Source organism: Bison bison, unplaced genomic scaffold (assembly GCF_000754665.1).
Source record: "Bison bison bison isolate TAMUID 2011002044 unplaced genomic scaffold, Bison_UMD1.0 scf7180017864466, whole genome shotgun sequence".
NCBI lineage: Eukaryota > Metazoa > Chordata > Mammalia > Artiodactyla > Bovidae > Bison > Bison bison.
The window spans coordinates 9,597,820-9,611,799 of NW_011495027.1; the positions used below are offsets into that span (position 1 = coordinate 9,597,820).

At 42.6% G+C, this 13,980-nt stretch overlaps 1 protein-coding gene across 3 annotated transcripts in view; it reads right to left on the reverse strand.

The window, feature by feature from the left end:
* Positions 1 to 13,980, reverse strand: part of TGFBR3 (transforming growth factor, beta receptor III) — a 210,077-nt gene that overhangs the window by 44,418 nt on the left and 151,679 nt on the right. For all 3 annotated transcript variants that reach the window (XM_010860427.1, XM_010860425.1, XM_010860426.1), the window contains 3 exons: positions 10,324 to 10,507; positions 5,366 to 5,534; positions 2,045 to 2,192 (listed from right to left, as the gene is read on the reverse strand). In XM_010860427.1, the coding sequence (XP_010858729.1) occupies positions 2,045 to 2,192; positions 5,366 to 5,534; positions 10,324 to 10,507 (501 nt within the window). The remainder of the gene's footprint in view (positions 1 to 2,044; positions 2,193 to 5,365; positions 5,535 to 10,323; positions 10,508 to 13,980) is intronic.

Here is a 13,980-nt window from a genome sequence, read left to right on the forward strand (position 1 = left end):
CCCCAAAAAATAAAAAAAAAAAAAAAAAAAAACCCCACAGGAACCAGAGATGATTACTTTAAAATTAAGATGTGTGTGCTCATGGCTGTACCCACTGCCTCTGGCAAATGCTCATACAGGATGTTGCCTAGGGGACTATTGGCTCTGTTCACTGTGTTGTCACACAGAAGGTGCCATGAATGAATAATACTAATGCCAAAGGCATCCCTCTCCCAAAACATGAACCCACTGAAAACATAAATCCCACTCCAACTGATTCAGTGCAGGCACTGAAAGAGGAACTGGCCACAGTTTTTAAAAAAGACAACACACAGGACAGATGCAGATGCACAGGATGGAGATGCAGATGTACAGAAGAGACTTGTGGGTACAGCAGGGGAAGGAGGAGGTGGGGTGAACTGAGAAAGTAGCACTGACACATATACACTACCAACGTGTAAGACAGACAGCTAGTGAGAGTTTCTGTATAACACAGGGAGCTCAGCCTGGTGGTCTGTGATGACCTAGAGGGGTCGGATAGTGGAGTGGAAGGAGGCTCAAGGGGGAGGGGATATAGGTATACTGATGGCTGATTCACACTGTTGTATGGCAGAAACCAATACAACATGGTAAAGCAATTATCTTCCAGTTTAAAATTTTTAATTTAAAATTAAAAAAAATTTTTTTTAAAAGACAATGCACTAACATTTAAGCCCGCAAAAAGAGATGCTGAAGATGTAATTGGCTTCCCAGGTGGCGTTAGTGGTAAAGAACCCGCCTGCCAATGCAGGAGACGTAAGACACAAGGGTTTGATCCCTGGGTCAGGAAGATCCCCTGGAGGAGGGCATGGTAACCCAATCCAGTATTCTTGCCTGGAGAATACCATGGGCAGAGGGGCCTGGTGGTCTACAGTCCATAGGGTCACAAAGAGTTGGACACAGCTGAAGCAACTTAGCACGCACGCATGCATCCAAAGAGATAATTATCTTTTTAAAAATGAGGAAAGGGAATTCTTTAACTTTCAATATAATTTGCTGCAGTATTCTGTCAAATAGCTATCTCCCTAAACATACTTGGAAAAAATGGATTCCACCAAATTTCAACATTTAACTTTTCGTGAAATGAGCTATTGTCTGCCCATCATGCCACCCAGTTAAACGTCTTACATATATTTCCTTCATGAAACAGAATGCTTAGGAAACAGGCTGGGGATACTTTTCCAGCATCATCTCACTAACCTGTGCACAGCTGTAATTCTTTTATCAGGGTTTTATCCTTAGGAGCAAGCAAAAACACATGCCAATACCAAGTATTTGTCTCGAAAAGAAAAATCAGCTGGAATTAGCTCATTTCCCACATCTTTCGTAAAGACCCAACCCTAGAGTAAGAGCTGATATTCACAGCCATGACACTGAGGCCGCCAAAGGATTCTCAGCCATGAAATGCTTGTGTTCATTGTTTTATATTTACTAAGACTGGAAATCCCAGGGACAGAGGAACCTGGCAGGCTACAGTCCAAGGGGTCGCAGAGTAGGATACGACTTAGCAACTAAACAACAACACTGGGATGACCCAGAGGGATGGTACAGGGAGGGAGGTGAGAGGGGGGTCAGGATGGGGAGCACGTGAATACCCGTGGCGGATTCATGTTGATGTATGGCAAAACCAATACAATATTGTAAAGTAAAAAATAAATAAACTGATACAAAAAAAAAACACAAATAGACATTAACTGAAAAACAACAACAACAACAACAAGACTGGAAAGCACACTAATAGATTTCAGGAATTTCACAAATGAAGCTCGTGGGATCCAGAGAGGTGAAGGGACTTGCCCAAGGTCACAGTTCATAAGTGGCAGAGTCTGAACTTGAACCCAGGTCTGTATTGACCACAAAGACCTTTTTTAACTACCACACTGCCTGTCCTTGACAGGAGAAGCCAAGGAACAGCCTGTTTTATAAAGTGAAAAATAATGGAGAAAAACTTCACAAAAATAACACATACAAACACAGCTTAAATTACTGCCATTCATCAAAACAAAGAAATGCTTAACCAACTTACAATAGCTTTCAGGTTTCCCTTAATATCGAAAGATTTGATCACCCAGTTGACAGACTTTTTGCATTTCAAGATCAGGATCAGATTTTTGACAACCTCAGGATCCTTCCGAGAAGGTCTTATGTCAATTATGATATCCACCTGGAAAGCACTGTGAGTGGAAAACAAAGGCAGAGTTAGGACCCAAATGCCAGAAAGTTGCAACTCCCCTCTTCCAAGTCTTCATGTTTCCAGTGTCTGGCCAGTTGATTAAAAAGCTGGAGTGGATCCCAGGCAAATGACATGTGCAAAACAGATTGTTTAGTGCACACATAACAAAATGATTTTACATAACAATAGAAAAATACGCCTGTGGTTAATTAGCCACTAAACTTTTTCTCTTCATTGGGAAAAAAAAAAAGGTGGTTATTTCATGTGGCCACTGTTTGAAATGGACTTGAACAAACCACAAGAGTTTACTTTTGAAGCAGAATTGTTGCTTCTTCAGGCTCAACACCTTCGATATGTAACATTCTAATTTGTTATGCGCTCAAAATCCTTCAAACCAGGACTGGGTGGCAGTTTGGTGAGTGGAGGGTGGCAGGGTGGACGCAAGAGGGAGGCAGTAAAAAAGTTAGAAAACTTCAGAATAAAATAAGAAGCAAAAGGCTAGAGCATTTCTTGACTTATATAAGGTTTGCTTAAGCCATCAACATTTGTTACAAAATCATATCTGCATAAACTTCCCCAAACTTCTGGAGATAGCTATTAAAATAAAAAAAACAGATGGTCAACCAAGTGATTATTGGAAAATTCATGAACACAATCCAAACTTCTAAGAATCCAGTACGAAAGAGAATTCTTACCAAATAATAACATCTCTGGCATTCTGGATTTAGAGGAAAGTCTTTATTTCCATCTTGGTTTTACACACTTGGAAAGCATAAAATGAGTGATATATAGTTCTCAAATGAAGCCTTAGGGCTAATACCTAAGTATACATGCTTCCATTACTTCTATCCCCATTCCCTTTTAATTTTCCACAATTCTTCACATGGGACAAAATTTCCATTTTCAAAAACCAATCTGTAGTTTATTCACTTTGGAAATCAAAGTTTGATTAGAATTTTAACTGTAAAATCCTTCTATAATATAAATTAACAGTTTTACTCACTAGTCCCTATGAAATGCAAGTGAAAGTGGGAGAAAGGCCTACTTTCTCCCTTTTCTTTCTTAAGTAAATTCCCTAATCATTCTTGATAAAGAGAGTTAAATTTTCAGTCCTGGACAGGATGCTGAGGGTTGGAGAGAAAGGCAAGTATCTAATAGTTCTCTGATGTGTCACCATGAAGGGCCATTCCTCTGACACACATACACACACTCACTCACACATACACAGTCACACAGCTTCAAACAGTTATGAGTGCCTAAAGTGCTCTGAGGACACTATAAACAGAGATTTGTTTAAAAAAAATTTGTTAAAATGATAACTATGCTAATAAGGCACACTTTGTAATTTTCTTATCAGGGATAACCTCAGTCATAGGTGATAATAATGGAGTAAGAGTGTCTGTTCTATAACTAGTACAGTCCATCTTCTGTGTCTCCAGGTTCCACATTTGCAGATTTAACCAATCACAGATGGAAAACATTGGGGGGAAAAATTCCAGGAAATTTCAAAAAGTAAAGTTTGAATTTGCTCCTTGCAGGCAACTATTTACATAGCATTTATATTGTATTTAATATAAGCACAAGCTGGATGAAGCACAAGCTGGAATCAAGATTGCTGGGAGAAATATCAATAACCTCAGATATGCAGATGACGCCACACTTATGGCAGAAAGTGAAGAGGAACTAAACAGCCTCTTGATGAAGGTGAAAGAGGAGAGTGAAAAACCTGGCTTAAAACTCAACATTCAAAAAACTAAGATCATGGCATATATGGTCCCATCACTCCATGGCAAATCGATGGGAAAACAAGGGAAACAGTAACAGACTTTATTTTCTTGGGTTCCAAAATCACTGTAGATGGTGACTGCAGCCATGAAATTAAAAGACCTTTGCTCCTTGGAAGAATAGCTATGACCAACCTAGATAGCATATTAAAAAACAGAGACATTGCTTTGCCAACAAAGGTTGGTATAGTGCAAGTGGTGATCTTTCCAGGAGTCTTGTATGGATGTGAGAGTTGTACCATAAAGAAGGCTGAGTGCCGAAGAATTGATGCTTTTGAACTGTGGTGTTGGAGAAGACTTTCGAGAGTCCCTTAGACTCCAAGGAGATCAAACCAGTCAATCCTAAAGGTAAGCAGTACTGAATATTCATTGGAAGGACTGATGCTGAAGTTGAAACTCCAATACTTTGGCCACCTGATGTGAAGAGTCGACACACTAGAAAAGACCTGATATTGGGAAAGATTGAAGGCAGGAGGAGAAGGGGATGACAGAGGATGAGATGGTCAGATGGCATCACTGACTCAATGGACATGAGAATATGAGTTTGAGCAAGCTCTGGGAAATGGTGAAGGACAGGGAAGCCTGGTTTGCTTCAATCCATGATCATAAAGAGTTGGTGACGACTGAGTGACTGCACAACAACAAATATTGTATTTTCAACTAATTAGATAGCATTTACATTATAATAGGTATGATAAGTTGGAGAAGGCAATGGCACGCCACTCCAGTACCCTTGCCTGGAAAATCCCATGGACAGAGGAGCCTGGTAGGCTGCAGTCCATGGGGTCGCTAGGAGTCGGACACGACTGAGTGACTTCACTTTCACTTTCCACTTTCATGCACTGGAGAAGGAAATGGCAACCCACTCCAATGTTCTTGCCTGGAGAATCCCAGGGATGGCGGAGCCTGGTGGGCTGCCGTCTATGGGGTCACACAGAGTCGGACACGACTGAAGCGACTTAGTAGTAGTAGTAGGTATGATAAGTAATCTAGAGGCAATTTCAAGTATACAGGAGAATTCGTGTAGTTTATATGCAAATACTATGCCATTTTTATAAAAGACTTGAGCATCTATGGATTTTGGTATCCGAGGGGTATCTGAAAACAGTCTCCTGCAGATAACAATGAATGACTGTACCAAGAAGTTCAGATTATGCTTCAGAACTCATCTGGGATATATGAAATCTAGAGAGAGATCAGAAAATAAAATACGACACTGGTATCTTTACTGTTTTCTTCAAAGATTCTGTGAATAGAAGCTGCTCCCTCCCTCTCACACGAGGGAGGGCTGAGCCTCTCCCTGCCTCAAGTCAGAATTTTGTCAAGTCACATCATGTCTTTGTTTTCATCTCTTGGTTCAGAAAACACACACACACTCATACTCACTCACCTGTAGGGGTTAGAGTTGGGGGTGATCAACTCAATGATATGTACTTCCTTATCCTGGGGCTGGCTGGACATCACACACCCTTCTGCAGCTTTGGGCTGAAGGTACTCAGCAAGATAATTGAGGGAGAGAAAATTCTTCCCTATGTTGCACGTGGGAGGGAACACTTGATCTGAAAGTAAAAAAAGAAAGAAAGAAAGAAACACACACAATGAGCTATGTGGTAACCAGACTCAAAGGAGAGAAGGTAAGAGGGACCCTGGGCAAGTGCAGGACACAGGGAACCTCAAGCTTCTGCCCTCAAGTGCTTCCTCTGTGGTCATCAGTGGGCTCCTTCTGACCAACTCCAGTGGCCTCTTCTAGTCTAAATCCTCTCCCTTCCTGTTTTCTTTGATTCTGCTTTGTCCTCACCCATTTCCTCTGATCTGTCTTTCAGTCTTTGACGGGCTCTTCCTCTGCTCATCCTTTAAACATCTGTGGTCCTCAATCTTCAGTGCACATCAGAAGCCACCTGTTTGGACTCCACCCCGGAGAGTCTGACTCAGAAGATCTAGGTGGGACCTAGAAGGCTTTCGTTTTGAAAAGCTCCACAGTTAACCCTGATATAAACCAAGGCTAAGAATATCAGTTGCTTCCTCAACTCTTTTTATTTCGTCTTCTTCCTAGATGATCTCAATCACTCCCACAGCTTCAACTTGTACCTAGACCATGGCTCCTGAGCTGCACACCTGCACGGCCATCTGCCTACCAAGCACCCCCCACCTAAAAACCCAACAGCTATGTCACTCAGCATACTCAACACTGAATCCAATGACCTATCCATCCTAGCCCCAAGGATGCTCCTCTTTGGATATTTGCTATTTCAATGAATAGAAGAACCAGAAACCTAATTAATTCTCTGGCCCATGCTGTAGAATTAATCATTCCTTCATATTTCTTCCTCAGAGTCATTTATACTCTAAAGACTGTTAGAATGAGGGCAGACTTCCACTCTTTCTTAAAATCTTGACACAGACAGCGAACGTTTATATGGCACTTAACAGTTTGCAAGGTGCTTTCACAAACATTATCTCATTGTGCTGAGGGCTGTTCATCACCTCTACCAGGGAAAGTGATGCACTTACGAAGAGTTCTAAGATACTCCCCCAAGAGCACATGCTGCTTACACAGCACCATGGCTGATGGGATTTCCATCGAGTGGTTTAAATGTTTAAACAGAACTTGAAACTGCTGGCAGTGTGACAGCTGGGACCGGTGTCAAGGAAGTTCTAGGTGCAGCAAGCTTTTTTCAGAAGGGGTAATTAATCAGAGACCTGGCACTTTAATGAAACAGACTTCTGCCTTTTTCATTTAATGGACAGGATGCCAGGGTTCAAATTCATATGCAAGTCTCACTTAGGAGTGAGGCTCAGCCCAGGAGTTCCCCAGATTGGGTTGATACTGCCCACCCAACTGTGCAACGCCCCTGTGCTGAAGTCTACAACACACACTGTAGCTTTCTGGCTCCAGGCACCAGGGCATCCCCCAGTGTCACCCCTAGAACAGGGGGGACCCAGGGAGTTCACGGGGCCCCTGCTTAAAGGTTCACTTCAAGAAAGTGTTGGCTGTGCATTCTGTCTTCTTCCCTAAAGACCCCCTTAAAGAGGCCCAGGCTCTGCTGACTCTGGCTGCTGGAGCAGCACCCCCTCCACATCTGCTAAGGGTTTTGCCAGATGAGCAGATGAGGAATGCACACCCTGCAGCTGTAGCCCTGCGAGCGCCTCCCCCAGATCACAGGACAGAAAGTGATGTCGGGGTGGCAAGGCTGAAACTCCATCAAGCGTCAGAGGATGGAGACATGGGCCAGGGACAGCCCCGTCTGGAACTCAAGAGACAAGGACCCCCTCCTGGGACTCTGGCCTGTATTCCTAGTTCACAGATGAGCCTGGGGTGCATCTGGCACATACACAGTAGGCACGTGGCATAGGTTTTCGGAATTAACAAATACTGGTGTGAGATTTGAGACAAGCAACAAAAAGCTCACCCACACTGTGACCCTCCAAAGCCACCAGGAAAGGTTTAATTGTTTAAAAGTTGCTGCTATTAAGGGCTTAAGTCCCAGATGCCATTGTCACTAAGTTGAGTAAGCTGATCACTTTTTGTTGTGTGTGCATGCATGTATGTGGTTTTTTTTTTTTTTTGCCCCCAAATGACCTTCCGCATGCCTGGCATCAAAATTTATACCAACTGCCAAGCAGAGAGGAAACCACAAAGGGGAATCCCCGGGTAGAAACCTGGCAAGTGTGGGGGAGGGGGGAAGTCACATGCTTATTTGTATTTTAGGAAAGGATTGACAAACCACTGTGAGAGCTAGAATAACATACTCGAAGAACCTGAGGGGTAACGTAAAGACCTCATTTTCCTGCTATGGAAACTGAGGCTCTGGTGGTAGGTAAATCAGAATGTTGCTTGAAGCCTTGCAGATAATAAGCCCAGCTGGGATAAGAACTGAAAGCCCTCAGTTCTTCCACTCTAAGCATATAGGTCAGAGCAGTAGTTCTCAAACTTTACCAAGTAATAGAAGCACCAAGGGCTTCCCAAGTAGTACAGTGGTAAAGAATCTACCTGCAGTGCTGGAGACACAGGAGACGGAGGTTCGATCCCTGGGTCAGGAATATCCCTTGGAGGAGGAAATGGCAACACTCCAGTGTTTCTCCTGGGAAAATCCCATGGACAGAGGAGCCTGGCAGGCTTCAATCCATAGGGTCATAAAGAGTCAGACACAACTGAGTGACTGAGCACGCAGAATCACTCTAGAGTGCCTGCTAAAACACAGATGGCTGGACCCTACCATCAGAGTTTTTAAGTCAGTTGGTCTGGGATGGGCCCGAGAACCAGCATTTCTAAAAGCTCCCAGGTGATGAGGATGCTGCTGGGGTGGGGACCACACTTTGTATAGAATAAGAAGAGGCCCATGGCCTAGGATCCCTAACTCAGCTGGGTAGAGACAGGTCAGGTTCTGGGAAACCAGTGGATGAGGTCTGCTCAGCAGAGTCTAATCCATGGTAACAGACAACAGCGCCTCGTGGTCCACCAACCTAGCCAAGGACCCTCACTTCCCTAGCTGCTCCTCTCCATGGTGTGGGCCAGTGATTTACACCTGACTGGTATCTGGAGTCAAGTTTTAGGATCTCTAAAGGTGTTTACAAGAAATTAAAGTTTTTATTGGGCAGGACACAAGGTCCTTAAAGTTCTTCCCTGATCCAGTGTGCAGCCTTGGGGAAATCATGGGACCCTTCACTCTTGTGCACTGAAGCTCATGCCCTCTTAAGAGAATAGAATAGAGCCCAACCTTCTACATGTTACCATAACACATGTTCTTATTCTAACAAATTCCAGGGAGGTAATCAATATCCAGTCAATATGCACTAAAATTCTGCTTCAAAAAGAGACCATGGTCAGGGCCTAGAACCTTTATTAAAAGAGATTTTTTGTTTGTTTTGTCCCAATGGGGCTTGACCTCTATGATTAGCGACCTGAATACCATGAGAGTTTAATAACAAACTTCAAGTTTTTGAAACTTGCTCTCCTTTAAACTCTTCCTCCCTCTATTCAACTAAACAAGCCTTTTCATCTAGGTAACCTACTTTTATGTTTGTTGTTGTTCAGTTGCTAAGCCATGTCTGACTCCTTGTGACTTCATGGACTGCAGCATGCCAGGCTCCTCCTATCTCCTAGAGTTTGCTCAGATTCATGTCTACTGAGTCAGTGATACTATCTAACCATTGTATCCTCTGCTTCTGTATTCTCTTTTTGCCTTCAATCTTCAATCTCACTGGGCTAAGACTTAAAATGCAACATCAGGCAATAAGCATTAGACTCAAAGGTCAGAAAACCTGAGTGTGAGTTCTAGTTTTGTCACTTGCTAATAATAATGTGGATTTGAGCAAGTTAGCTTAACCCTCCATTGACCCCTCTGCAAAATGGTCAAAATAATGGTTTCCTCCTAGGATTACTGGCAGGGTTAAATGAGGGTGCATGTAGAAATCCCCTGATACGGCCTCTGCACACAGCACACACTTAACATCAGTGTCCTGAGTCTATCAAACATCCCAGATTCGGAAAAGGGCTGGGAACGAGCATTCAATAACTCACTCATGCTTCCACAGAGTCTATGATAGAGGAGACAACTGCTATAGAATTCAGAAGAAAGCAGATGGACCCAGAGGACCTGAAACGCCATTTTCACACAATCACCTGACTGTAACAAGGGCCCGTTCACAAGAGTTGTTATTTCTAGTAACTTATTTGGGAGTTCCAAATATACTCAACTAAAAATAATGATAAAGAAGTTATTTGAGAAATAATATACTTTCAAAATTGAATCACCAGATATTTATATCCCTCTGCAAGGCAAGGAAATTAAAATAGGCCATTTCTTATCAAGGCTAAACAGCTCCTTTCTCCAATAATTTGTCCTTGTAACAAGCATTCGTATTAAAAATACATTCAAACACTTCCTCTGCTATTGTTCAAAAGTAAACTGATGTCTTGAGGCCATAACACTGACACTGGCTTTAAATGTTTGCAGAATAACAGGTGGGAGGAAGCTCTAACTGCTGACTCACCACGCTAACTCTCCTTGCACTCCATCAGTTAGCCCTTCCTTTCCCACACCTCAGCTTGTCAGCTTCCACTCACCTCTGACTTCTGTGCCTGGGTGTCTTCTAAATTCTACACAACAACTTCCTCCTCTCTCAACCAGGCTACTCCCCACTTCTCCCCCATTACCAGGCCTATCTCCTTAGAAGGAAAAAGGGAAGGAGAGGATGTGGTGGGGAGCGGGCCCCAGCGATCTCTCAGGTCCTGCCAGCTCCAGCAATCTGTAATTCTCTGATTCCTTGCCCTAGCCACCTGGTCTCTGAAAAGAAAACAACTGACTGTCATAAATCAGTCATTAATTGAGACCACATAGAATTTACCTTCCCCCACTTTAATATAAATGTTTCTTGCTATCTTGAGTTCAGTGAATGAAGTGACCGCTCCATATTCCTTTCGGGCCCAATTTAACAGATGTTCGTTTCCATGGGGGAAGCTCCTTTCTTCTGTTTCTGCTGACAAGGAGAAGTTTCTTGATGAAAAATGGACCAGAGAACCTTCAGACACCTAGAAGAAACAGAGTTGCATATTTAATGTGGTGCAGTCCCCTGGAGCTAAATCATTATCAGAAAATGCTTTTGTCAGACAATTAATAAATATCTGTCAATCTAACCCCTTCCTTTTCTTACACAATGGCAACAGCTTTCTTCAGCAGCTCATTCAAGAAATAATCCCAAGCCTACCTTCTTCCAGGTAAGACATAACTGCAAACAACACAGGACGGCCCTTTGAATTGTTAAAGAACTTTGTGACGAGACCACAGAGTGCTTTGTGAGGAATCATAAGACTTCTCAGCCTATTTTCCAGGTATCTAAATTGAAGCCCACCCTTTCAAATAATGCGTTTCAAGTCAAATAGGAAGCCTTGGTGAGTGTTTTCATGGACTTGTAATGGATCGGTAAAAGTGATCCCAAAGGCTTGACCTCAATGTCCACGTCTTCCACAGCTGCAGCCTCTGCCAACAGTCACCACCACGGGAACACAGCAAGAGTCCCTTCGGTTTACTGGCTTTTGAGCACTGAGATAAAATACGACCAGAGCTGGCTAGTCTTCTACCACTTTACACTGCTTTCCTCGCAGTGAGATGAATGTGTATTACAGTTTATTTTGTAAGACCCCCAAATTCCCATAGATAATGAAGTCAAGAGGCCGTTAGACTGATCCTCATAAAATGTCCGGGATGATTTATGCAAGACCCAATATTTGCTTGGATGTATTTAGACCACTGCTGACCTAGCATACCACGGTATATATAATTAACACAGACAAAGGGGGGAAATTATCATCTAGCTGCTACACTATAATTAAATTCATTTGCTGGTGAAAGTACGCATGTCATCTTTATTGTCCAGCAACTGGTTTTATCAGTGTCAGGGTGGAACCTCAAAATGTGAGCAGAAAGGCTCAAAACCTCCCAAGCCACAGGACTATAAACGTTTTGTACTGAATTTCACATTAACAACAGAACTACCATGTGATCCAGCAATTCTACTTCTGGGTATTTATCCGAAGACAATGAAAACACTAACTTGAAAAGATATATGAACCCTGCAGCATTATTTACAATAGCCAAGATATGGAAACGGCCTAAATGTTCACCGATGAATAAATAAAGATGTGGTATAGATACACGATGGAATATTTTCAGCCATGAAAAAGAATAAAATCTTGCCATTTGCAACAACATGAATGGACCTCAAGGACATTATGCTAAGTGAAATAAGTCAGATGGAGAAAGACAAATGCCAAATGATCTCACTTATATGTGGAATCTAAAAACAAAACAAAAATCCAGATTCACAGATACTAAGAACAGACTGGTGGTTGCCAGAGGTGGGAGATAGGGAATGAGTGAGATGGGTGAAAGGGGTCGAAAGGTACAAACTTTGGGATTTCCGTGGTGGTTCAGTGGTTAAGAGTCTGCCTTGTAGTGCAGGGAACACGGATTCCATCCCTGACTGGGGAACTAAGATCCTACAGGCAGTGGAACAACTAAGCCCGAGTGCCACAACTAGAGAGCCCGTGCACTGCAACAAAAGATTCCAGTTCCCACAACTAAGACCCAATGCAGCCAAATAAATAAAATAATTAAAAAATACATATATATATAAAAGGCACAAACTTCATGTTATTAAAAAATATGTTATGGGGATTTAATGTATAGCATAGTGACTATGGTTAGTAATATTTATTGCATATATGAAAGTAGCTAAAGACCATAGATATTAAAAGTTCTCACTATAAGATAAAAACTTCACTACATATGGTGACAGATGTTAACTAGACTTATTGTGATGATCATTTTACAATATATACAAATATTGAAGATTATGTTGAATACCTAAAACTAGTATAATGTTATATGTCAATTATACTTCAATAAAAAATGTTTTCATGTTAACTATCATTAACAACAAGAAGCAAGCAGTTTCTGAAGTGGTTACAGCCAGACTAAAAGCAAGTTGAGGGCAGGGATTATGCTTATGGCTCTACCCTTTCCAGCAGTGTTTTCAACCTCAACACGCATACAAAATAGTTGTTGTTATTGTTGTGTTTAGTCATTCAGTCGTGTCTGGCTGAACATGACTTTGCCACCCCATGGACTATATAGCCTTCCAGGCTCCTCTGTCCATGGGATTTCCCAGGCAAGAATACTGGAGTGGGTTGCCATGTCTTCCTCCAGGGGATCTTCCTGACCCAGGGATAGAACCCTTGTCTCCTGCTTGGCAGGCAGATTCTTTACCACTGAGCCACCTGGGAAGCCCCATATAAAATACTTCTTACCCTTAAATACTGTGCTAGGCATTAATATTTTCTCTTCAACTATATATACTTATCGGAGAAGGAAATGGCAACTCACTCCAGTGTTCTTGCCTGGAGAATCCTAGGGACGGGGGAGCCTGGTGGGCTGCTGTCTATGGGGTCGCACAGAGTCGGACATGACTGAAGTGACTTAGCAGCAGCATATATACTTTTTAAATGCTAGCAAAGCAGTACTTCACCCCATTGACTCCATCACCGATTCATGCTGTGGTCTCCCTCTTGGCTGAAAACCAGAAGCATCTGAGGAGTTTCTAAATATCCTGAGACCCAGGCCACCACCCCCCAATCAACTAGAATTTGGGAGTGCGAGCCAGGCATCAGCATTTTTTAAAGCTTCCTCGACAATTTCAATGTTCAACCACAGTTGAGAAGCCTGGCCTTAATGGGTACTGAGTGATCCACAGTTTGAAAAGCCCATCATGGGCACCTCATAGCTTCCTCTACACCAGTGGTTCTTACCAGGGGTCATTCTGCCCACCAGGGAACATGCGGCAACATCTGAAAACAGTTTTGATTGTCACAAACAGGAGGGAAGAGCTACTGGAATCTAGTGAATAGAGGCCAGGGACGCTGCTAAACATCCTAAAATGCACAGGATGGCCCCCATGACAAAGAATTATCCTAATCGTCAACAGCACCACAACTGAGAAATCCTGGCCTATGCTTTGGACTGACTGAATGTTACTGCTACTCGAAGAGCTACTGGATTCTCAAATCGGATCTCCAAATTGACAGCTCTTTCTATCCTAAAAACTGGGCCACTATGTACTTTACAAAGAATAATAAAAACTTTCTGGTTTGTATTGGCTCAGGAAACCCAGAACTAATCACTAAGACGCTGGGTGTAAACTATGACCACCTATAACAGTGACCACTCATCACACCTACTATGTATCAGGCACTATAGAGCGCTACCAAATGTGGCAATGACACTGCTACACGTCCCAATGCCAGTTATAAACAAAACCAGTGGGGGAGCATTTAGCTCTGACCTTGTTTTGACATCGCCTGCATAAGGAAAAGGTCCTGAGCCATCTACCTGCCAACAATAACCATGCCAACGTATTCATAAATCCTCTGAAGCTTAGCTACTCATCAACACTGAACTTCAGACAATGCTTATCTGATTTTCTGACTTAAGCACTGTAGTAAAATCA